The sequence below is a fragment of the Mustelus asterias genome, chromosome 27, assembly GCF_964213995.1.
Source record: "Mustelus asterias chromosome 27, sMusAst1.hap1.1, whole genome shotgun sequence".
Classification (NCBI taxonomy): domain Eukaryota; kingdom Metazoa; phylum Chordata; class Chondrichthyes; order Carcharhiniformes; family Triakidae; genus Mustelus; species Mustelus asterias.
Window position 1 is genome coordinate 43,117,138 of NC_135827.1, and position 26,611 is coordinate 43,143,748.

At 44.3% G+C, this 26,611-nt stretch overlaps 1 protein-coding gene across 1 annotated transcript in view; it reads right to left on the bottom strand.

Annotated features, from left to right (window-relative positions):
- tecta (tectorin alpha) overlaps positions 1-24,568 on the bottom strand; it is a 127,325-nt gene extending 102,757 nt beyond the window's left edge. Inside the window, exons 1-6 of the mRNA XM_078199162.1 lie at positions 24,171-24,568; positions 20,201-20,265; positions 19,987-20,114; positions 15,396-15,683; positions 6,637-6,774; positions 2,804-2,969 (exon numbers count right to left, since the gene is read on the bottom strand). Of these exons, the coding sequence (XP_078055288.1) occupies positions 2,804-2,969; positions 6,637-6,774; positions 15,396-15,683; positions 19,987-20,114; positions 20,201-20,265; positions 24,171-24,568 (1,183 nt within the window). The remainder of the gene's footprint in view (positions 1-2,803; positions 2,970-6,636; positions 6,775-15,395; positions 15,684-19,986; positions 20,115-20,200; positions 20,266-24,170) is intronic.
- Between the last annotated feature and the right edge of the window lie 2,043 nt (positions 24,569-26,611).

Consider the following 26,611-nt stretch of genomic DNA (forward strand, 5'->3'; position numbering starts at 1 on the left):
TTTTTGAGGATGTAACTAGCAGAACAAACTCGGGAGTGCCAACGGATGTGGTGTATTAGGATTTTCAGTTGGCTTTTGATAATGTCCCACATAAGAGGATAGGAAGTAGAAATAAGTATCGTGCACATGAGATTGGGGCTAATGCACAGAATTAATTAACAGACAGAAAACAGAGAGTACAAATAAATGGTTCATTTTCAGGTCGGCATAACCAGACAAGTGGGATACCATAAGGAACAGTGCTTGGGCTTTTACCTCTCTCCCAATCATCTCCTCCTTCCCCCCACATCTTCATTTGTCACAGCTTTCCCTCTGATTTCAGCTTCTCTGCCGTTTGGCCATTCACACATTCTATTCTCTCTATGGACTGCCACTAGCACCTCTTAGCCTTTTCCCTTTTTTTGTGGCTATGACTTATCTTTCATTCCCTCCCCCTGCAGTATAACTATCTCCCACCTTCTATGCCTTTTAGCTTTGACAAAGGGTCATCTGGACTCAAAATGTCAGCTCTTTTCTCTCCTTACAGATGCTGCCAGGCCTGCTGAGATTTTCCAGCATTTTCTCTTTTGGTTTCAGATTCCAGCATCCGCAGTAATTTCTTTTATCCAGTGCTTGGGCCTAACTATCCACAATCTAAATCAAAAGTTTGGATGTGGGGATCAAATATAATGTTTGCTGATGACATAAAGCTAGGTGGGAAGGGGATGCAAGGGGATTTAAACAGACTAAGTGAATGGGCATAAACATGGAAAATGGAAGAGAATGTGGAAAATGTGAAGTTATTCACTTTGGTAGGAAAAAGAGAAATGTTGAGTACTTTTCTAAAATGGTGAGAGATTGGAGTGTTGATGTCCAAAGGCACCTGGGTATTAGTTTTCATAAGTAATTGAAAGCTAACATGCAGGTACAGCAAGCAATTAGGAAGAGAAATAATATGTAGGTTTTTATTACAAAGGGATTTGAGTACAGGAGCAAAGATATCTTGCTGCAATTGTATAAAGTCTGTTGAGACTCGGCACCTGGAATATTGTATGGAGTTTTAATCTCTTTACCCAAGGAAGGATATACTTGCCCATGGAGGGAGTACAACAAAGGTTGACCAGGCTGAATCCTGTGATGGTGGGATTGATCTATGATGAGAGATTGAGGAAACTTGACATGTATTATCTAGAGCTTAGAAGAATGAGAGGTGACCACATTGAAACAAACAAAATTCTTGCTGGATTTGATGGTAAAGCAGATGCAGGAAGAATGTTTCCCCTTGGTTTGGGGGTCTAGAACAATGGGCCACCATCTCAGGACAAGGGTAGGCCATTTAGAAATGAGATAAGGAGCATGCTGAATCTTTGACGTTCTCTCCTCAGAGGGCAGTGAAAGTTCAGTCATTGAATATGCAAGACAGAAATCGATAGACTTTCTAGATAGTAAAGACAAGGGATATGGGATAGTGCAGGAAATGGCATTGAGTTATAAAATCAGACATGATCTAACTGAATGATGGGGCAGGTTCCAGGGGCCAAATGGCTGACTCTTGCTCCGAAGTTCCTAAATCACAAATACCGTCCTCAGTTTTTCCAGTAATTTGCCCAGCACTGAGATTAGGCTGAATGATCTGTAAATACTTGGTGTATTCTTTCATCCTTTTTGTTTTAAGAACAGGAAGATATCGGCAATGAACTAGGCACCAGGCCTATAGCCAGCAGGGATTGGTTATGATGCCAAAGTCTCTGCTATTCCCTTCCTTAATTCTCTTAGCCTGGAATACATTTCAGTTGGATTATTTTTAAAGATGCTAACCTTTTCATATTTCCTCTCTCATTAAGTTTATCCCATCTTATGGGAATCGGAGCGGGTGAGGGACGGACAACGGGAAGGTCCGTTGACCTCGCGCAGGATTTTACGGTTTGGTGATGAGCGAAGCTGTAAAATCCCACCCTCTATCTCAATGCCATACTCCCTTCCTCTCCCCATATCCCTTGACACCTTCAGAGTCCAGAAATCTATCTATTTCTTTCTTAAATATATTTTGTGATTTGGCCTCCAAGGTCTTATGTGGTAGAGAATTCCACAGGTTCACCACCCTCTGAATGAAGAAGTTTCTCCTCACTTCAGTGCTAAATGGCCACCCTGTATCCTGAGCCTGTGACCCTTATTCTAGACTTCCCCAGCCAGAGGAAACAACATCCCTGTGTCCAGTCTGTCCGGCCCCATCAGAATTTTACACGTTTTTCTTGATTTTATTTTGTAATATTTTGTCATTTCCTTTCTTTCCTAATTCCCTTTTTTGATTTCACTAATATTGAGCTCTTGGTTTACCCCATGACATCTAGGGGGTTATTTTTCTTAATCACAGAATCACAGCACATGAGGCCATTCGGCCCATCATGCCTGTACTTGCTCTCTGAATTAGTAATTTATTTGCTGTCATTTTCCTGACCTTTTCAAATAACAGTTGATGGGAAAAATATTTGCTCTAAATCTTCACTAATTCCTCTGACAATGATTTACCTTCAAATAGCCCTTTTTGATAAGTCAGATCTCAACTTAATCAAATCAGACTTTACCCAATTGAAAACTTTTGTAAAAATATTTTTTCAGGATTTACATTTAAACACAGAGTTTTTAGTGTTTTAATTTTGTAATATTTTATATAATTGAGGCTCATTCACATTGATACAGTCAGTGGTTCTATACAGGCATTTAAAGAACTGACCCATGGTGCTTCCATTGGCCACTCACTGAAGTCACAGTGACGGAGATGTCTGGGTCCCACCAGCACCATTTCAGGAATATTGATACTTACCGTTCAGGCTGCAGCCACTGGATGGATCAATCGTTTCTCCATCAATTCTAAAAATCCACCGGCCTGGGAAGTTCACATTACTCGTCTCTTCAATGTTCATCATCTCAGAGGTTCGAGAGGTGGGCAGACTGAAAAAATGACTAGTATCCCCACCATTGAATCCGGCCTGTACATTACAGGAGGGGGACAAGAATCAGTAATATTTGACAGACACATTCAACAAGTCATAAGTTGCAATTTAATCACAGGTTTAACAGATAGCCCAAGTGCAAGAATTTGGGAGAGAAAGCAACTCGCTTCCTATCATCGTGAAGTTGATTCTAATTGAGGAAATATCACAGTCGCTTATTTCTAAAACTCACATTTAGTCCCAGCACTTTGAGGGGGAGTGGATGGGGGGAGAATTCAATTAGCTTCAGTCCAGTCAGAGAACTGTTTCAGCAAAATAATTTTGCTCTTGTAAGTCAGAATAAACAGCAAGTGCTGAGCATAGAATCATCGAGTGAAGCAAAACAGAAAGAGTCAATTTGGCCCATCGATCAAATGCAGGCTCAATGAGATTAATTCATTCCACCTTTCTGCTTTCTCCATTGCCCAGTAGATGTTTGCTTTTCAAGTCTTTATACATTTCCTTTGAAAGTTACTATCGATTCTCATTCTTCCAGGCAGCACATTCCAGATCGCAACACCTCAATATGTTTAAAGGTTTCCATATTCCCCCCCTCCAATATTCTATTTAATTTGAGGGGCCTGGAATTTATCAGAAATTTACAACATGGAAGGAAGTCCTTCAGTCCATCATGTCCATTCTGGTGGAGCCAATCATCTCCTACTTTGCAATTCTAGGTCTGTTACAGCTCTTCAAGTGCACATTCAAGATTTTTTAAAATGTTGTGTGCTTTTACCTCTATTACCCTTTCAGGAAATGAGTTCTAGATTCCCATCGCCCTTTGGTAAAATTATTTCCTCTCAAATCCCCTCTAAACCTCCTCCCCTCCCCCTCCTCCTCCTCTTTCTCCCCTTCCCCCTCCCCTGCTTCCAAATTCTTGAATCCAGAGGAAAAGAGCTTTCCTATTCATTCTATCCACAATTTGATACACTTCATTCCAGTCTCCTCTGTTCCAAAGCAAACAATCCCAGCCTATCCAATCCTTCCTCACAATCAACACTCTCCAGTTCAGGCAACACCCTCATAAATCTCCTCTGTAACCTCTCTTGTTCAATCACAGGGCCAATTTTCCCCCAAAAAACTGAGTACGTGAATTTCTGGCACTCTGTGTGTCACAGAGTCTGCTGGGGGTTCACTCCAGTCAAGAGGGGGCAGGGCCTAACCTCGCCCGAGAGGCCAGCATCAGAGTACTGAGTGGGTCACTGCGCATGCACTAATTTCCCAGAAGAGAGGTCTCCCCCGATCGCCACCGCGACACTCCCTAACTGATCGCTAGCCTCCTAATGGCTTCCCAAACATCTGCCAGATCATTGGTTCCCCACCAGCCCCCCTGATCATCGGCCCTGACTCTCATCCCCCTCCGACCGCCAGCCCCGACACCCCTCAGTCGATGGCTAGCCCCGATCGCCCCCCTCCCCATGGCCAACCCTATTTTCCCCCCTCTCCATGGCAGCCCCGATTGCCTCCCCTCATTCCCTCCCCCATTGATCAATGTGCAGAGTGGCAGCGGTCCAACCCCCCCTCTCCACCCTCATCCCCTGGTCCCACCCCTACTGATTGGCCCACCACTGGTCTGGCCTCACCTCCCCAGAAGGCCCTGCTCCCCTCAGGCTCCACATCCTTGGCACTGCCTGGTGCCTGGCTGACAGTGCCAAGGTGCCATGCTGGCAGCACCAGGCTGGTCGGGGTACACCGACACCCCCTCTGCCCCTACAAGCAAGGCCATCATGCCTGCTCCCTGTTGATGAGGATCAGCTTTAATCCCTGCTGCTGGGATACTGTCTCAGACTTGCTAATGATAATCAAAATGTATCCATATTGTAATCAGCTTCACGTTGTTTCCCAGCGTGAGGTTGGCTGCACCTTAAAAAGTGACCTGGGAAAGTCACGACTGGCAAATCCCATTAGTCCTCCCCCTGACATATCCCGGCCTAAATGTGGTGCAAAAAAGTAACATGAAGAGTGACCCAACTGTGGCTAACAAAAGGAATTAGAATTAGAGCCAAAAAGGAGTCATAAAATGTTGCTAGAAACCAATCGCGCGAACCTTCACTGCCCTGTCTGCAATGTTTAAATGTGGAGACCAAAACTGCACACAGTATTCTCAGCTGTGGTCTCAGCAAAGTCCTGTACAATTGTAGCGAGACTTCCTTATTCCTGCATCCCAATCCTCTTTGCAATAAAGGACAAAATGCCATTTTCCTTCCCAACTGCTTGCTGCACCTTGTTATACCATGCCAACTTTCTGAACTTCTTATATAAGAACATCCAAGTTCCTTTGAAGATTTAAAACATTCACACCTTTAAAAAACTGTTCTGCTTTTCTGTTCTTCCTACCAAAGTGAATTACATCACACCTCTCCACATTATACTCAATCTCCACATTGCCACTTAAGCTAACTATATCTCTTCCCATCCTCTTTATTGCTTCATCAGAGTTTACATTTCTATCTAGCGTTGTATCATCAGCAAACATGCTTCTTGTCTCTTTATCTAAGTCATCAATGTAGATTGTAAATAGTCTAAGTCTCAGTATTAATCCTTACACCAATATTTACTGTCTACCACTTTGAAAATGCTTGATTTATTCCTACTCTTTGCTTCCTGTCTATTAATTAACTAACCCTCTATCCATGCTAAAATATCACCCCCATGTATTATCTCATGTATTCACCTTTCACGTGGCACATTATTGAATGCTTTTTGGAAAATGTAAGTGTACTGTATCCACTGGTTATCCCCTTTATCTACTCCACCAATGACATCCTCAAAATAAATCTAATAAATTTCCTAAATGCTATTTCCTTTTCTAAAACTATATTAATTTTATATGATCATCCTACAATTTTTTGAATGCATTGTTAAGATTTCCTTAATAAGGGATCCCAGCATTTTCCTGATGACTGATGTCAAGCTGACTGGCCTCTAGTTTGCTGTTTCCCTTTTTTGTTGCCTCGGCTGCAGACCACCAGGTCCTGGGAATTTGTTGGATTTTAGTCCCTTAAGATTCTTCAATACCTTTCTTCTGTTGACATTGTTTACCTTAAGTTATTCACTTTTTAAAGCCTTTTGATTGATTCCCTTATATTTTTGGTATAAAATGCGTGTCTTCGACAGTGACAGGTGCGCAAAACATTTGTTCAATGTCTCTGTCATTTCCTCATTCTCTATGGTGATGCTATCTGTCTCTGCCTTTCAAAAATCAATGTTTATCTTAGCCACTCTCCTGATATATACACTTATAAAAACTCTCACAATCCGTTTCCTTACATTTCTGGCTAATTTACTCATATTCAGCTCCTTTACCTTTTTAAAAAAATCAACTTTTAGGCTTATTTTTCTTTTCATTTAAAACTATCCTTAACTTCCTTAGCAAATCAGAGGTAGAACTTTCCTCTTGAATTCTTTGTTTTAAATTAAATTATGCTTCTTCTGTCTTTTAAAAAGCGTTTAGACAGTTACATGGGTAAGATGGGTATCGAGGGATATGGGCCAATAGCGGGCAATTGGGACTAGTTTAGTGGTAAAAACTGGGCGGCATGGACAAGTTGGGCCGAAGGGCCTGTTTCCATGCTGTAAACCTCTATGATCCATGGCCCTATTCAATCCTGCCATGTTATTTCACTCACAGTTAGTATACATGAAGAAATTGGGGAAATCTGACCTGTGCCGCTGAGCCTCCAACTCCAGTTAATGGATCTCCTCCACTTGCAGTCCCTGTTGTCCAGTAAATATCAGCGTAGTTAAACATGGCAAATGAGACACTTTCATCTGTGATCAGCACACATTGAAAGGTGTTCATCTATAGACCACGGATCACAGAGTTAGAGACAAGCATCACAAACAAAAGCTCATTATTAATAAAGTGAAAGTTGATTAACAATTTCATTTAAACTCATATTCCTTCCCAATAAGAAATTAATTAGATACTATATCCACAGTAAACATCATCTACTTGTTGAAAGTCATTGATTTATATTGAGGTATTGAATTAAAAATAAGGTATTGAGTTTAAAAATTGGCAAGTCATGTTGCAGCTTTATAGAACCTTAGTTAGGCCGCACTTGGAATATCGTGTTCAATTCTGGTCGCCACACTACCAGAAGGATGTGGAGGCTTTGGAGAGGGTACAGAAAAGATTCACCAGGATGTTGCCTGGTATGGAGGGCATTAGCTATGAGGAGAGGTTGGAGAAACTTGGTTTGTTCTCACTGGAGCGACGGAGGTTGAGGGGAGACCTGATAGAAGTCTACAAGATTATGAGAGGCATGGACAGAGTGGATAGTCAGAAGCTTTTTCCCAGGATGGAAGAGTCAATTACTAGGGGGCACAGGTTTAAGGTGCGAGGGGCAAGGTTTAAAGGAGATATACGAGTCAGATCTTTTACACGGAGAGTAGTGGGTGCCTGGAACTCGTTGCCGGGGGAGGTAGTGAAAGCAGCTACGGTAGTGACTTTTAAGGAGCATCTTGACAAGTACATGAATAGGATGGGAATAGAGCGATATGGTCCCCGGAAGGGTTGGGGATTTTAGTTAAGTCAGGCAGCATGGTCGGTCCAGGCTTGGAGGGCCGAAAGGCCTGTTCCTGTGCTGGAATTTTCTTTGTTCTTTGTTCTTTGATTATTGTCAGGATGTGAGTTCACATCTGTGATAACCCCTGCGCTTTCCATGGGGGTCATTGTTTGATCTCCCTTTGGGGCTGGTTGAATGTGAGTTCCCCTGGTAACAGGCAGTGGCCTGCCCAACTGGAACTCATTACCTGAGCCTTTTATAAGGCAGGCCCAGGACTGGGCCTGCTGAACTTGAGTCCCAAGCAGAGACTAGTTTGTGTATAACTTATGTAATGTACTGGTTTTACTTTGCATTCTGGAATAAATTATGTCCTTTTCCAGCCAGTCTTCCTGAGTCATTATCACATCATTAACCGTGTGGGATACAAATTGCTGTTTAAATCAGGAATATCAATAAATCATCTTGAAAGGGGACCCCAGGTCTGTCTGGTGTAAAAGAAGAGTTGCTGTTTGTAAAGTAGCTTCGTCAGAATGTTGACTTTTAGATTAAAAAAAAGGTCCTTTAGTTGAAAGCTCAAAGCATTTATAACAAGACAGATGAAGTAATGGCAGAAATAAAGATGAGTGGGTTTAAATTTCTGGTCTTGCTCGAGCAAGGCTGGAAAATCTCGTCCATGGTTACAAGTTGAGCAATTTTGGGAAACAAATATTTCAACATACACAATGTTTTGAAAAAACAGAATGGAAAAGGAGAAGGTACAGTCCCGATAGTAAAAGATAACCATAACGGCAGGAGTGAGAAAGGATCTTGATTCAAAAGACCAAATGGGCAAAGGTTTTCTGAAAAATGAGTTTGTAGAATTCTCTTGTGAGAGCTTCCTGGAACAATATCATAGAATCATAGAATCCCTATAGTGCAGAAAGAGGCCATTCGGCCCATCAAGTCTGCACCGACAACAATCCCGCCCACGCCCTATCCTCGTAACCCCATATATTTATCCCACTAATCCCTCTAACCTACACATCCTGAGATACTAAGGGGCAATTTAGAATGGCCAATCCACCTAACCCGCACATCTTTGGACTGTGGGAGGAAACCGGAGCACCCGGAGGAAACCCACACAGACACGGGGAGAATGTGCAAACTCCACACAGACAGTGACCCAAGCCAGGAATCGAACCCAGGCCCCTAGAGCTGTGAGGCACCAGTGCTAACCACTGTGCCACCGTGCCGTGTTCTAGATCTGGTAGTTGATGTGTATTATGTAATGAGGCAGGATTAATTGGCAATTTCATAGTAAAGATCCCCTGTGATAAAGAGATCAGAACATAACAAAATTCCATATTACATTTGAGATTGACAAACTCAAGACCAAAACAAGAATCTTACACTTAAACAAAGCCATTTACATTGGCATGAATTGGCTAAGGATTGAATAAAGTCTAAAAAGGCATGATGGTAAATACTTTTTTAAAAATTCAAAACAATCAACAGAGGTACGTTCCATTAAAAATAAAATCTAAGCTAGAAAATCCATATGTGTCTTACGAGGGAAGTTAAGGATCACATTAGAAGAGGCTTATAGTATTGTGAAGAATAGTAGTGAGCCTGAGCATTGGGAGTGTTTTGGAAACTCGCAAAGGACCACCAGAAAATTGACAAATGGGATGATAAAATAGACTGGTAGTAAACTAAGCAGGAATATTAAAACAGGTTGTCAGAGTTCCTCTGTGGTATAAACGTAGGATAGCAGCTAAAGTAAATATTGGTAGCTTAGAGGTAAAAGAGAGGCAAAATTATCATGGAGAATATGGAAAATTCAAAGAAGTTGAATAAATATTTGTGCCTATTTCACAGTAGAAAACACAAATTATGTATCAAAAATGAAGGCAATCAATGAGCTAATAAGGAAGTGAAGAATTTAAAGTAATTAATATTTAATAGTAATAGTTAATAGAGTGTACAGCATCCTGGGTGTTATTAATAGGCACAGCATGCAAGAGCAAGGAGATTATGTGAAACTTGTGCAGAATGCTGTTTCAGCCCAACTGGAGCATTGCATCCAGGAAAGATGCAAAAGCATTAGAGAGAGTACAAAAAACATACACAAGAATGGTTTCAGGGATGTAGGTAGTGAGAAGTTGGGACTGTTCTCCTTGGAGAGGAGAAGGCTGAGAGGAGATTTGATAGAGGTGTTCAGAATCATGAGGGGTCTGGACAGTGTAAATAGGGAAACTTGTTCCCATTGGTGGAAGTAGTGAGAACAAGAGAGCACAAGATTAAAGATATCAGCAGAAGAAGCAATGACGATATGAGGAAGAACATTTTCACACAGCGTGTGAATCTGGAATGGACTGCCTAAGAATGTGGTGAAGGTAACTTCAGTTGATGCATTCAAAGGGAATTGAATTGAAGGAAGAATGTGTAGGGCTATGAGGGAAGACAGGAGAATGTCACTAAGTAAATTGTTCTTATAGAGACCCATCACAGACATGGTGGGCCAAATGGTCTCCTTCTGTGCTGTAACCATTCTGTGATTTGGTGAAGTCTGGATGGTTTGCGTCTTGGAGGGAACTTGCAGGTGGTGATGGTCCCATGCATTTGCTGCACAAGTCATTCTAAATGTGTGGCCTTCACCACTAGAAGGTGTTGTTGCAGTGCATCTTGCATTTGGTATCCACTGTATACTGCTGGTGAGGGGAATTAATATTTAAAGTGGTGGAGGATTTGCCAATCAAGCAGTGTCCTGGGTGGCACTGAGTGTTGTTGGAGATGCACTCATCCAGGTTAAGTGGAGAGTATTCCATTGCACTCCCGACTAGCATTTTGTATATGGTGGACAGGCTTTGGGGAGTCAGGAGGTGAGTTACTAGGAATTCCTAACCTATTGTAGCCGCAGTTGGCCGCTGTAGTTAAGTTTCAGGACAATGGCACCGCAAGTTGTTGTTGGCTCAGCAATATATTTTTTCTTTCGATACTTTATTTCTAATCAAAAAAGCCAATTCAAATTAAGTCCAATCATGGTCCCCACATGGGGGACAAACCAGATCCAAGCTGACAAGATATTGCATCCCATCGTGAGCGCAATCAAACCAGATCCAAGCTGACAGGATGAGGCATTGCACTCCCTCCCAAGCTGGATCTAACACTTCATTTTAGCCAAAAGGTCGAGATGGCTTTGAAAAATTGCATCAGGTAAAGCCTCGGTTTAACGTCACTGGCCCACCCTGATCCTTTACTCTGCCTTGCTTAGGCAAACCATGACCGCAGGCATCAGCACACTCCCAGTGCAATGGGATAGCCTCGCCCTGGGAGAGAAACCTGTCTGATCATTGACTCTCCCCTGCCAAGTAAGTATTGAGGACAACAGTCCACTTGTTTGACATCCCATCTACACAATACACTGCAGCAACTCACAGCAACACTCCTTCAAAACACTATTATTACAGAAACAAAGCATTTAGAAAAATCATAGCATGATCAGACAGAATTATCGAGTTTTATGGAAAGGAAATTGTGTTTGACAAATTCAAGTGTCTTTTGAAGTTGGATTAGTTAGGATAAAGAGGATACAGTTGATATATATATGGATTATTTTGGATAACAAGTCACATAAATGTTTAATCTGCAAGTTGAGGGCTCAGGGTGGAAGCAATACATTCACCTGATTGGTTTACAGGCAGGAAGCAGACGATAAACAATAGGCTGGAATTCATGGAGAGCTGCAATGATTAGTGCTGGGGTCTCAGCTATTTATAATCCCTATTCATGACTTAAACAAAGAAACCAAGTAATGTATCAAAGTTTGCAGATGATACAAAACCAAATGGAAATGTAAACTGTGAGGACACAAATAGGCTGGAAAGAGGTAGAGGTTTAGTGAATGAGCAAAAAGATGGCAGATGGTGTATACTGTGGGGAAGAAGAATAGAAGAATTGAGTCGGGAGAATTCCTGGTGTGCGTACACCCACGGTATTTTGATTCAGAGAGTGAAGAAACTGCAAAATATTTCCAAGTCAGGATGGTGGGTAACTTGGAGTGGAATTTCCAGGTGGTGGTGATACCACGTATCTGCTGCTTTTGTCCTTCTAGATGGAAGTGGTGGTGGGTTTGGAAGGTGCTGCCTCAGGATCTTTGGTGAATTACTGCAGTGTATCTTGTAGATGGTGCACACGGCTGCCACTGTACATCAGTGGTGGAGGGAGTGAATGTTTGAATGGGGTGCCAATCAAATGGGTTGCTTTGGCCTGGATGGTGTTGAGCTTCTTGAGTGTTGTTGGAGCTGCACCCATCCAGTCAAGTGGGGAGCATTCCATCACACTCCTGACTTGTGCCTTGTAGTTGGTGAAAATGTTTCGGGGAGTCAGGAGATGAGTTACTCACTGCAGGATTCCTAGCCTCTGACCTGCTGTTGTAGCCACAGTATTTATATATCTAATCCAGTTCAGTTTCTGGTCAATGGCAACCCCAGGGTTGATAGTGGGTGATTCAGAGATGGTGATGCCATTGAATACCAAGAGGTGATGGTTAGATTCTCTCTTGTTGGAGATGGTTGGACCCAGGACACTACACTGAGGAGCTAAAATGATTAACCTCCAACCATCACAACCACCTTCCTATGTACCAGGTATGCCTCCAACCAGTGGAGTATTTGCCCCCTGATACCCATTGATTCCAGTTTTGCTAGGGCCCCTTGATACCACACTCGGTCGAATGTGGCCTTGATGTCAAGGGCTGTCACTCTCACCTCACCTCTGACATTCAGCTCTTTTGTCCATGTTTGAACCAAAACTGCAATGGGGTCAGGAGCTGAGTGACCCTGGTGGAACCCAAATTAAGAGTCTATGAGCAAGTTATTGCTAAGCAAATGCCGTTTGATAGCATTGTCAATGACCCTGTCCATCAAGTTGCAATGATTGGGAGTAGACGGGAAGGAGTAGACGGGAAGGGGCAGTAATTGGCCAGGTTGGTTTATCCTGCTTTTTGTGTACAGGACATACCTGGGCAATTCTTGCTCTCCTGAATTCTTCATTAAAGCAGGATGATCCTCTGACTTCATTAGTAATCAGCAACAGAAACAATGCCAACGTGAGGAAAACCAGGGTTGATCCCCTGACTTGATGGTAATGGTAGAGTGGGGGATATGCCGGGCCATGAGGTTGCAGGTTGTGCTGGAGTACAATTCCACTGCTGTTGATGGCCCACAGCGCCTCATGGATACCCAGTCCTGAGTTGCTAGATTGGTTCGAAGTCTGTCCCATTTAGCACGATGATAGTGCCACACAACACGATGCAGAGTTTTCTCAATGTGAAGACAGGACTTCATCTCCTCAAGGACTGTGTGGTGGTCACTCCTAATAATACTGTCATGGACAGATGCATCTGCGACAGCCAGGTTGGTAAGGATAAGGTCAAGTGTGGTTTCCCTCTTGTTGGTTTCCTCACCACCTGCCAAATTTCAGTCAAGCAGCAATATCCTTCAGGACCTGACCAGCTTGGTCTGTGGTTGGCTTATTGAGCCACTCTTTGTGCTGGACATTGAGGTCCCCACCCAGAGTACATTCTGTGCCCCTGCCACACTCAGTGCTTCCTCCAAGTGTTGTTCAACATGGAGGAGTACTGATTCATCAGCCAATGGGAGAATGGTATGTGGTAATCAGCAGATTTGCTTGCCCATGTTTGACCTGGTGCCATGAGACTTCATGGGGTCCAGAGCCAATGTTCAGGGCTCCCAGGGAAACTCCTTCCTGACTGTATATCACTGTGCCGCCACCTCTGCTGGGTCTGACCTGCCAGTGGTATAGGGCATACCTAGGGATGGTGATAGTGGTGTCTGGGACATTATCTGTAAGATATGATTCTGTGAATATGACTGTGTCAGACTAGTCTGTGAGACAGTTCTCCCAGTTTTGGCACAAATGCCCAAATGCTAGTGAGGACTTTGCAGGGTTGACAGGGCTGAGTTTGCTGTTGTCGTTTCCGGTGCCTAGGTGGATGCCTGGTGGTCCATCCTGTTTCATTCCTTTTTAATAAGGATAGGAAATATACAGTAAATGGCAGAACCCTTAAGAAGATTGATAGGCAGAGGGATCTGGGTGTACAGGTACACAGATCAATGAAAGTGGCAGCGCAGGTGGAGAAGGTAGTCAAGAAGGCATACGGCATGCTTGCCTTCATCGGCCGGGGTATTGAGTTTAAAAATTGGCAAGTCATGTTGCAGCTTTATAGAACCTTAGTTAGGCCGCAGTTGGAATATAGTGTTCAATTCTGGTCGTCACACTACCAGAAGGATGTGGAGGCTTTGGAGAGGGTACAGAAAAGATTTACCAGATTTTGCCTGGTATGGAGGGCAGTAGCTATGAGGAGAGGTTGGGGAAACTTGGTTTATTCTCATTGGAATGATGAAGGTTGAGGGGCGACCTGATAGAAGTCTACAAGATGATGAGAGGCATGGACAGAGTGGATAGTCAGAAGCTTTTTCCCAGGGTAGAAGAGTCAATTACTCGGAGGAATAGGTTTAAGGTGCAAGGGGCAAGGTTTAAAGGAGATGTACGAGGCAAGGTTTTTTATACACAGAGGGTGGTGGGTGCCTGGAACTCGCTGCTGCGGGTGGTAGTAGAAGAGATATGATAGTGAATTTTAAGGGGCATCTTGACAAATACATGAATCGGATGGGAATGGAGGGATATGGTCCCCGGAAAGGTAGGGGGTTTTAGTTCAATCAGGCAACATGGTCAGTGCAGGCTTGGAGAGCCAAAGGGCCTGTTCCTGTGCTGTAATTTTTTTTGTTTTTTGTTCTTTGTTCTAATGGGCTTTGTTGTGGTTTGATCAGAGGACATTGCTGTGGGTCTGGAGTCACATGTAGGCCAGACCGGGTAAGGACGGCAGATTTCCTTCCCTATAGGACATTAGTGAACCAGATGGATTTTTATGACAATCGACAATGGTTTCATTGCCATTTTTTAAAAATCAAATTCAAATTCCACCTTCTGCTGTGGTGAAATTTGAACTTGGTTCCCCAGAGCATTACCCTGGCTCTCTGGATTACTAGCCCAGTAATAATACCACTATGTCACCAGCTCCCCTGTCTGGCTTTATTGCAAGGGGAAGTCTTGATACAATTGCATAGGGTGTTGGTGAGACACATCTGAGTACTGTGTCCTGTTTTAGTCTCCATATTTTAAGATGAATATATTTGCATTGGAGTTGGTACAGTAAATGTTCACTAAATTGGTCCCTGGGATGAGAAGCCTTATCCACAAGGAGAGACTGAGTAAAACTGGCCTCATTTGCTCTGTGGTTTCGTAGAATACAACGTGATCTTATTGAAACATACAATTCTGAAGGGGTGATAAGGTAGACACAGAGGTTTATTCCCTTGCCTGGGGAATCTAGAACACTGGGGCACAGTCTCAGGATAGGGATCCATCATTTAGGACTGAGATATTGAGAAATGTCTTCATTGAAGGAATGTGACTTGTTGGAATTCTCTAGCCTGGAGGATTATATTTAAAGTTGGGATTTGTTCTGTCAGGAATGAAGGTTTACGGGGAGCAGGAGACATGTGGAGTTGAGGTAGAAGTCCCCACATGATTATTTTGAATGATGGAATCGGCTCCAGGGGATGAAGCTCTGCTCCTGTTCCTATTTCTTTTGTGACCCGTTTATATTACAGAAAGATGCAATGACAGTGTCTGATAGCCATGATGTGACAGTGTGACAGTCTCTGATAGCCATGATGTGACAGTGTGACAGTGTCTGATAGCCATGATGTGACAGTGTGACAGTGTCTGACAGAACAGGAATGCACACCCTCCGAATGATTGAAGTACAGCTTCTCATCCAATGCACTCATCTCTCCACTCAAAGGGTTAATCTCTCTGCTCAATAGTTACGCAGTTTTGTGATTACCGGTGTGGTGGAGCTGCCTCCGTAGAACGTGACTTTGTACCAAGTGGCGATGAACACCCAGCTAGCTGAGAAGGAAGTCTGGTCCTTGAAGCTCTTCCTAATATCCTTGGTGGCTCTTTGCAGGATGCTGGGTTCAGTGCTCTCTCTGTAATACACATTGCCCTTGATTCCATTATGAACATCAGCCCAAAAAGGAGCAATGAATGAGCGACCATCAGAGAGAGGGAAAGCTTCAGGGGTGAACTGGCTGACTTGTACATTGAAAGATATCACACCATTGTTATTCACCTGGCAAATAAGATACAAAATTTATTCAACAGTAAATACCCAATGGCCATAGAGTATAACATTTTCATTGAAACAAGTTCTCAAGTGTAACTGATCTACGCAGAGTTACATGTTGTTCTGGTCAGTTATGGGTGACTTTAATCTGCACATTGATTGGGCAAATCAAATTAGCAACAATGTCGTAAAGGAAGAATTCCTGGAGTGTAGACGAGACGGTTATCTGGACCAATACATTGAGAAGTCATCTAGAGTTTAGGTCTTCATAGACTGGGTATTGTGTAATGAGAAAGGAATAATTGGCAATCCAGGTGTGCAAGACCTCTTAGGGATGAGTGACAGAATTCTTCATCATGGTGGAGAGTGATATACTTGATTTTAAGATTAGGGCCCCAAACACAAATAAAGGAAACTACAATGGTACGAGGTGCAAGTTGGCTATAATGGATTGGGGAAAGGGAAATGTATAATGAGATCTGGGTGTCCCCATACACCAGTTGCTAAAGGAAAGCAGCAGATGGTAAAAAAGGCAAATGGTATGTTGGCCTCCATAGCGAGAGGATTCGAGGATAAGAGCAGGGATGTCTTGATGCAAGTATACAGCACCTTGGTGAGGTCACACCTGGAACATCATGTGCAGCTTTGGTCTGCTTATCTGAGGAAGGATGTTCTTGCTCTAGAGGGAGTACAGAGAACGTTTACCAGGCTGACTCCTGGGATGGTGGGCCTGACGTATGAGGAGAGATTGAGTTGGTTAGGATTGTATTCTCTAGAGTTTAGAAGAATGAAGAATGAAGTGGATCTCATGGAAACCTATAAAATTCTAATAGGACTAGACTGGAGGTAGAGGACATTGGTTGGGTGTTAAATGAATATTTTACATCTGTTTTCACCCATGAGAATGAGGAGGTAGTTATGGAACTCGGGGGGACTGTGATGTTCTAGAACAAATTGTCATAGGGAGTGACAAGGTATTGGAGGTATTGGTGGGCTTAAAAGTGGACAAATCTCCAGGTCCAGATGAATTGTGTCCCAGCTGTTGTGGGAGGTAAGGGAGGAAATTGCAAGGGCTCTGACCCAAATTTTTTATTCCTCTCTGGCCTCCAGGAAGGTATGATGTGGAGATGCCGGCGTTGGACTGGGGTAAACACAGTAAGAAGTCTCACAACACCAGGTTAAAGTGCAACAAGTTTATTTGGTAGCGCAAGCCACTAGCTTTCGGAGCGCTGCTCCTTCATCAGGTAAGTGGGAGTTCACTCCCACTTACCTGATGAAGGAGCAGCACTCCGAAAACTAGTGGCTTGTGTGACCAAATAAACCTGTTGGACTTTAATCTGGTGTTGTGAGACTTCTTACTGTGTTCACCAGGAAGGTGCCAGAGGACAGGAGAACAACTAATGTGATCCCACTATTTAAGAAAGGTTGTAGAGACAATCTAGGGAACTAATATATATATATAAATGATGTGGAGGAAAATGTAACTGGTTTGATTAGTAAGTTTGTATACGACACAAAGATTGGTGAATTTGCAGATAGCGATGAGGACCATCAAAGGATACAGCAGGATATAGATTGGTTGGAGACTTGGGCAGAGAGATGGCAGATCGAGTTTAATCCGGACAAATGTGAGGTAATGCATTTTGGAAGGTGTAATGCAAATAGGAAATATACAGTAAATGGCAGAAGCCTTAAGAGTTTTGATAGGCAAAAGGATCTGGGTGTACAGGTACACAGGTCACTGAAAGTGCCAGATGGAGAAAGTAGTCAAGAAGACATACGGCATGCTTGAATTCATCGGCCGGGGCATTGAGTTTAAAAATTGGCAAGTCATGTTGCAGCTTTATAGAACCTTAGTTAGGCCGCACTTGGAATATAGTGTTCAATTCTGGTCACCACACTACCAGAAGGATGTGGAGGCTTTGGAGAGGGTACAGAAAAGATTTACTAGGATGTTGCCTGGTATGGAGGGCATTGGGTAGGAGGAGAGGTTGGAGAAACTTACTTTGTTTTCACTGGAATGATGAAGGTTGAGGGGCGACCTGATAGAAGTCTACAAGATGATGAGAGGCATGGACAGAGTGGATAGTCAGAAGCTTTTTCCCAAGGCGGAAGAGTCAATTACTAGGGGGCACAGGTTTAAGGTGCGAGCGGCAAGGTTTAAACAGATGTACAAGGCAAGTTTTTTTTACACAGAGGGGTGCCTGGAACTCTCTGCTGGGGGAGGTAGTGGAAGCAAATATGATAGTGACTTTTAAGGGGCATCTTGACAAATACATGAATAGGATGGGAATAGAGGGATGTGGTCCCCTGGAAGGGTAGGGGGTTTTCGTTCAGTCGAGCAGCATGATCGGTGCAGGCTTGGAGGGCCGAAGGGCCTGTTCCTGTGCTGTAATTTTCTTTGTTCTTTGTACAGAGCAGTGAGTCTCACATCTGTGGTTGGGAAACTATTGGAGAAGATTCTGAAGGAGAGAATCTATCTCCATTTGGAGAGGCAAGGTTTGATCAGGGATAGTCAGCATGGTTTTGTCAGAGGGAGAGCATGCCTAACAAATTTGATTGAATGTTTTGAACATGTAACCAAGTGTGTGGATGAGGGTAATGCGGTTGATGTCATTTCCATGGATTTCAGCAAAACCTTTGACAAAATCCCACATGGGAGACTTATTAAGAAGGTTAATGCACATGAGACACAGGGTGATCTGACAAGGTGGATTCATAATTGGCTTAGGTGCAGGAGGCAGACGGTGGTGACAGGTGGCTGCTTTAGTGACTGGAGGCCAGTGAGCAGTGGTGTACCACAGGGATCCGTGCTGGGCCCCTATTGTTCGTTATTTATATAAATGACATAGTTGACTATGTGGGGGGTAGGATTCGTAAGTTTGCGGATGACACAAAGATTGGCCGGGTGGTTAACACTGAGGTTGAGTGTCTTGGGCTACAGGAAGATATAGACGAGATGGTCAAATGGGCGGATAAGTTGCAGATGGAATTTAACTCTGAAAAGTGTGAGGTGATGCACTTTGGAAGGAGTAATTTGACAAGGAAGTAAACTATGAAAGGTCTGACACTGGGAAGTTCCGAAGAACAAAGGGACCTTGGCGTGTTTGTCCAAAGATCTCTGAAGGCGGAAAGGCAGGTTAACAGGGTGGTGAAGAAGACATATGGCACATTCGCCTTTATCAATCGGGGTATAGATTACAAAAGCAGAGAGGTCATGATGGAGTTGTATAGAACTTTGGTGAGGCCACAGCTGGAGCACTGTGTGCAGTTCTGGTCACCACATTGTTGGAAGGATGTGATTGCACTGGAGGGGGTGCAGAGGAGATTCACCAGGATGCTGCCTGGGATGGAGCATTTAAGTTATAAATAGAGGTTGGATAGGCTTGGGCTGTTTTCTCTGGAGCAGAGAAGACTGAGGGGTGACCTGATTGAGGTGTTCAAGATTATAAGGGGCATGGACAGGGTTGATAGGGAGTAGCTGTTTCCCTTAGTTGAAGGGTCAGTTACAAGGGGACACAAGTTAAAAGTGAGGGGTGGGAGGTTTAGGGGGATTTGAGGAAAAACCTTTTTACCCAGAGGGTGGTGACAGTCTGGAATTTGCTGCCTGGGAGGGTGGTGGAGGCGGGATGCCTCACATCCTTTAAAAAGTACCTGGATGAGTACTGGGACGCCATGACATTCAAGACAATGGGCCAAGTGCTGGCAAGTGGGATTAGGTGGGCAGGTCAGGACCTTTCATGCGTTGGTGCAGACTCGATGGATCAAAGGGCCTCTTCTGCACTGTAGTATTCTGTGATTCTGATTCCAGATGCAGGAAGGATGTTCCTGATTCTGGGGGTGTCCAGAACCAGGGGTCACAGTCTGAGGATACGGGGTAGACCATTTAGGACTGGGATGAGGAGAAATGTCTTCACCCAGAGAGTGGTCAGCCTATGGAATTCATTCCCACACAAAGCAATTGAGGCCAAAACATCAAATGTTTTCAAGAAGCAGCTATATACAGCACGAGGGGATGGGGTGGGTGGGTGGTGGGAGTGGGGGAGACGAGATCAGGCTATTGAATTGAATGATCGACCATGATCATAAATGAATGGCAGAGCAGATTTGAAGGGCCGAATGGCCTCCTCCTGCTCCTATTTCCCATGATTCCATATTTCAACTGAGTCCACTTTCAAACTTAAGCAATATGAATATTGACACAATTCTTAGAACCACACCCCCAGCAAAAATCAAAAATAATTTGAAAAAGACACATCTCTTTATATCCTGTTTATCGCACATTTCCCAATACACCCCAGTTACTCACATACAGAGATCTCTGTCCCATTGCAAAAAATGGGAAAGTAATTGATAGAGGAATTTCCGGAGAGCCACCGTCATCTACCTTTGGAGTTTCGCTGTCCATATTCCTGGTTCCAAACTGATACAGTAACTCTGAACACAACACTGGAAAACAGACAAAGCTTAGTGGAAAAGGATAATATCAAAGCTCAAAACACTAACTTTCCCCAATTACTGACCTCTACTGCAGGCCATTGTCAGAATGATGTAAATCCGCACAGCCACAGAGTTGCAAATCATGATCCTACAACAGAAAATACAAGATATTTGGATATATGGCTTTCTTTATCAAAGTATTTCCCTTTCAGTCTCTTCCAATAATTCCAGCTGAACCCACACCTCCGTTTCACCCAGTCCGTGAGGTTCACTTTGCTGCCCCCAGAAACCTCTTTGTTTCTCGCTTCATTTGGATTCACTCCTTTGAGCCTTCACTCATAGAATCCTACAGTGCAGAAGGAGGCCATTCGGCCCATTGAGTCTGCACCGACAACAATCCCACCCAGGACCTATCCTCGTAACTCCACATATTTATCCCGCTAATTCATAGAACATAGAACATAGAACATTACAGCGCAGAACAGGCCCTTCGGCCCACGATGTTGCACCGACCAGTTAAAAAAAAAAAAAAAACTGTGACCCTCCAACCTAAACCAATTTCTTTTCGTCCATGAACCTATCTACGGATCTCTTAAACGCCCCCAAACTAGGCGCATTTACAACTGATGCTAATTCCTCTAACCTACGCATCCTGGAACACTAAGGGACAATTTAACATGGCCAATCCGCCTCACCCACACATCTTTGGGCTGTGGGAGGAAACTGGAGCATCCAGAGGAAACCCACGCAGACACGGGGAGAACGTGCAAACTCCACACAGTGACCCAAGCCAGGAATTGAACCCAGGTTCTGGGGCTGTGAGGCAGCAGTGCTAACTATTGTTCCACCTCAATCTTCAACTTCCTCTACTTTCTCCAAGGCATTTAGACAGATGTTGGTATTAAGTCAGACTCTCACTCCTTCTGTCTAAGCCATACTAGTCCCTAAGATTCTTAGTGACTGATTTTTATGCTCCCACCTCCTCACATTCCGCCAATGCTTCCCCTCCTTTGCCCAAATCCGTGGAGCTGTCTCTGCCTCAACTCATTGCTCAGTGATCAATGAAGGTATCTTCTCAATATTCAGGTGAACAGGTCTCGCTCAGTCCACAAACCCTCTGCACTTGTGTCGGAATCTGAGGCTGTGATTATTTTTGTTTTCATTATTTTTACCCTTTTTCAAAAAATATCTCCAGATCTGGTTTGGCTTAGTGTTGAAATGTTTACTTTTGTGGACGTATTGCTCGAAAATACAAAATCTATGTCAATGTTATTGGTGTTATAGGCAGACAGTGAGGTGCAGGAATAATACCTTTTCCCTCCACTGCCAGGACTGATTCCGGGGACAATCTCTTCCTCACATAAATAACATCGAAAGAAGCCACTCAATTCATCACAGAAGTTGTACAATTAGTTTAATTGCTCTGCTCCTCCCCAAAAACCTTGCAAATGTTTCCCTTCAAGTGTTTATTCAATTTGATTTTGAAAGTTCCAATTGAATCAGCTTTCAACGGCCTTTCAGGCAGCAGATTTCAGAATATAACTTGCTGCTTAAAATTTTCTAGCATGTGAGATGCCGGCGTTGGACTGGGATAGGCACAGTATGTACCAAATAAACCTGTTGGACTTTAACCTAGTGTTGTGAGACTTCTTACTAAAATTTTCTATCACTTGTGTCTGATTCTTTTGGCCAGAAACCTTAAATCGGTCAATCCTCCAGCAACTGGGAACAGATTCTTGGTATTTACTTTATCAACCCTTGAGAGGTTGAACACTGCTAATTGTCCGGGTTGGATTTGTCCTGTTTGTTGTGTACAGGAGGTGGCACGGTAGCACAGTGGTTAGCACTACTGCTTCACAGCTCCAGGGTCCCGGGTTCGATTCCCGGCTCGGGTCACTGTCTGTGTGGAGTTTGCACATTCTCCTCGTGTCTGCGTGGGTTTCCTCCGGGTGCTCCGGTTTCCTCCCACAATCCAAAAAAATGTGCGAGTTAGGTTGATTGGCCAGGTTAAAAATTGCCCCTTAGAGTCCTGAGATGTGTAGGTTAGAGGGATTAGCGGGTAAAATATGTGGGGGTAGGGCCTGGGTGGGATTGTGGTCAGTGCAGACTCGATGGGCCGAATGGCCTCCTTCTGCACTGTAGGGATTCTATGATTCTATGAGGACATACCTGGGCAATTTTCCACATTGTTGGGTAGGTGCCAGTGTTGTAGATGTACTAGAACAGATTAGCTAGGGGAGCAGCAAGTTCTGGAGCACAAGTCTTCAGTACTATTGCCGGAATGTTATCAGAGCCTATTGTCTTTGCAGTATCCAGTGCTTCCAACCATTTCCTGATATCACGTGGAGTGAATCGAATTGACTGCAGACTGACATCTGAGATGCTGGGGACCACTGGAGGAGGCTGAGATGGATCATCCACTCGGCACTTCTGGCTGAAGATTGTTGCGAATGCTTCAACCTTATCTTTTGCACTGATGCGCTGGGCTCCTCCATCATGGAGGATGGGGATATTTGTGGAGCCTCCTCCTCCAGTGAATTGTTTAATTGTCCACCACCATTCACGGCTGGATGTGGCAGGACTGCAGTGCTTAGATCTGATCTGTAAGTGGATGGGATTATATTGCTCACATTTTGCTTCCATTGTCGAGCATGCATTTAGTCCTGTATTACACTTTCACCAGGTTGGCATCTCAATTCTGTACCTTGCTCCCTCATTGCTTGTTCCAAGTTGTGTTCAGTGTGAGGAATCCTGATCCAGCACCTTCCAGAAGATGGCAGCTGGTAACCAGCAGAGTATAAAAGTTGGAGTGTTATGGTAAGGTTATATAAGGCATTGGTGAGGCCGAATTTGGCGTATTGTGTACAGTTTTGGTCACCTAGTTACAGGGAGGATGTAAATAAGGTTGAAAGAGTGCAGAGAAGGTTCACAAGGATGTTGCCGGGACTTGAGAAGCTGAGTTACAGAGAGAGATTGAATAGGTTGGGACTTTATTCCCTGGAGCGTAGAAGATTGAGGGGAGATTTGATAGAGGTGTATAAGATTTTGATGGGTGTAGATAGAGTGAATGCAAGCAGGCTTTTTCCGCTGAGGCTAGGGGAGAAAAAAACCAGAGGGCATGGGTTAAGGGTGAAAGGAGAAAAGTTTAAAGGGAATATTAGGGGGGCTTCTTCACGCAGAGAGTGGTGGGAGTGTGTAATGAGCTGCCGGATAAAGTGGTAAATGCGGGGTCACTTTTAACATTTAAGAAAAACTTGGACGGGTTCATGGATGAGAGGGGTGTGGAGGGATATGGTCCAAGTGCAGGTCAGTGGGACTAGGCAAAAAATGGTTCGGCACAGACAAGAAGGGCCAAAAGGCCTGTTTCTGAGCTGTAATTTTCTATGGTTCTATTACCTGGCTCATGTTTGACCTGATGTCATGAGACCCATGGGGTCAGGGGTCAATGTTGAGGATTCCCAGGCTTCACATACCCAACTGTTTATCAGTGTCACTGTTTCTGGTGGGGCTGTCCGGCTGGTGGAACTCGACACACCCTGGGATGGTGATGGAGGAATCTGGACAGGGCTGTGTGGTATGAATAGTGTTTGGAAGCACCCTCTGATTTCCCAATTGTTAGTGAGGGCTTTGCAGGGTTGGTGGACAGGCTGTGACACTCTAGTTTACAGTGCCGCCTAGGTCAACTCCAAATGATCTGAGCTCTGAGGAAGGGTCATCCAGACTCGTAACAATGGCTCTATTCTCTCTCCACAGATGCTGTAAGACCTGCTGAGATTTTCCAGCATTTCTGTTTTTGTTTCAGATTTCCAGCATCCACAGTATTTTGCTTTTAACCAAACTGTCCTCTGGATCATTCCAGGGGCTTTCGGAGCGAATCACATTGCTGTGGGTGTGGAGTTACCCTCAGGATGCTGTCTTCCTGCCTTGGGGGCATTAGTGAACCCGATCGGGTTATTTCTGATCGCGAAGATTTAAACGGTCCCGCTAGCGAGTGGCGCATTCACAGCGCCTGCGGTTCGGAGGGGGGGAGGAGGGGGTTAGTTTGTGTTTCACCCCAAAACCTCTCCTCTGTCATCCGAACCCTGGGTGCTGAATTTGGGGATGTCCCGCTTGTTGGGGATGTGGATCTCCTGCCCCCGAGATGTTGGCCGCAGGGACTTGCTGACCTGACCCCTGTCCTCCCGGAGTCTGGGTCTCTCCGCCCGGAGCCTGGGTCTCTCCGCCCGGAGCCTGGGTCTCTCCGCCCGGAGCCTGGGTCTCCCCGCCCGGAGCCTGGGTCTCTCCGCCCGGAGCCTGGGTCTCTCCGCCCGGAGCCTGGGTCTCTCCGCCCGGAGCCTGGGTCTCTCCGGAGTGTCTCCTGCCTGCAAGCGGCAGCCTGGCTCAAGGCAACCTCTGAGGGATGTGGATCGGGATGTGGGAGCCGTGTTGCCATAGGTCAGAAAGCTGTTCATATTCGGCAGAAATGTGTCACAAAGAGAGAATTTCTCCCACTTGTGTTATTTCACATTTATGAATAAATTGAATTAAATTTCCCCCTGCTGCCATGGTGGGATTTGAACTCGTGTCTGCGAAACATTATTTCCGATTTAAAGGGACGTTAGCTGCCTCTCAATGAGTCTCATTGGTTTATCCAGAATCCCAGCCTGTCCCGGGTTTAGCTTCTTCATCAATCACTTAATCGCTTAGCTGCTTCTTCGCTAAAACTTTACATTTCCATCCCTATTTTCAGCACATCCCAAATCCGCTTCTCTCTCCGACCGTAAATGTCACTGATTTATTATTCCAAAAGAACAGGAATCTTCCCAAAGAAATCGCTCCATTTCCGTCAGTTAGAATGTAAACATTTTCAATTCAGAAATCACTCGATCAGGAACAAACGAGTTCAACAGCGAGAAAGTTCTAAATCTGCCGCAATTATTTACATTGATTTTCAATCGATCAAACTTTCAGAATTGGGAATGGTGAATTCTCTCCAATCTGACCAATTCCAAGTGAATCCAATAAACTGTTTGTGATATTTGGCAACCCCGGTTTGCAGATATCCTAACCCAAATCCCAACCCTAACCCTAACCCTAACTCTAACCCTAACCCCAACCCTAACCCTAACCCAAACTCCAACCCCAACCCCTAACCCAAATCCCAACCCTAACCCCAACCCTAACTCTAACCCTAACCCTAACTCTAACCCTAACCCTAACCCAAACTCCAACCCCAACCCCTAACCCAAATCCCAACCCTAACCCCAACCCTAACCCTAACTCTAACCCCTAACCCAAATCCCAACCCTAACCCCAACCCTAACCCTAACCCCAACCCCAACCCTAACCCAAACTCCAACCCCAACCCTAACCCTAATCTTAATCCTGACCCGAATCCTGACCCTGACCCTGACCCTAACCCGAACCCTGACCCTAACCTTGACCCCTAACCCTGACCCCTAACCCTGACCCAGGTATCGCTACAAGAGTTCCACAGAGGGAGAGAAAAATCCGAACTGGAAGCAAATTATTGCTGGAAATCCAAAATAACAGGAAATGCCGGAAAATCTCAGCAGGTCTGACAGCAAAAGTGGAGAGAAAAACTTTCCGATCAGTGACCCTGTCAGGGTTTCAGTTTTCTGTTTCTCTCTCCACAGAAGCTGCCAGATCCGCGGGACATTTCCGTGTCCTGTCCAAATACATGTGAACACAGCCTGGGAAAGGATATCGGGCCGAGGGTAACTTTCTGAGAGAATGGATTGAATTCATATCAGAGAAAATAAACCAGGGAGGGAGCGAGATCCAAGCGCAAAATGAACAAAGAGTGAAATAAAACATGAGAAGGAAGAAGGATTAATGCGAAATAAGATTGTTGGATAAAAGGTGCTAAATGCACAAAACATTGCCAGTAAATTTGTTGAGTTAAAGGTTTGAGATTCTAAGATATTGATCCATCCAGGGAAGGTTCAGGTTAAAGAGGGTCTGAGAACTGGGAACGTTCTTGTCTGGGGGGATCGGGTGCCGAAGCGGATTCTCTTGATAAGAGTTCGGAAAGGGAAGGGGTCGCGTCTCTCTGTCCGGGTCCACAACCTGAAGAGGAACCATAACGAATAACTTTACCTCAACTTATCTTTAGGTGATTAATGGAAACAGTAAGGAAGGAGACCGTTTTGCAATATGTCCAAGCTGCTTTCCAGATTAGGTTAAAAGCAAATTACTGCAGATACTGGAATCTGAAACCAAAAGAGAAAATGCTGGAAAATCTCAGCAAGTCTGGCAGCATCTGTAAGGAGAGAAAAGAGCTGACGTTTCGAATCCAAAGCTTTGACAAAGGGTCATCTGGACTCGAAACGTCAGCTCTTTTCTCTCCTTACAGATGCTGCCAGACCTGCTGAGATTTTCCAGCATTTTCTCTTTTGGTTCCAGATTAGTATGTTTTAGTCCAATAAGGGGAAGGCATGTTGGATATTGTACTCGGAAGTCACATGAGCCAAATGATGAATGGGGAGCATCCA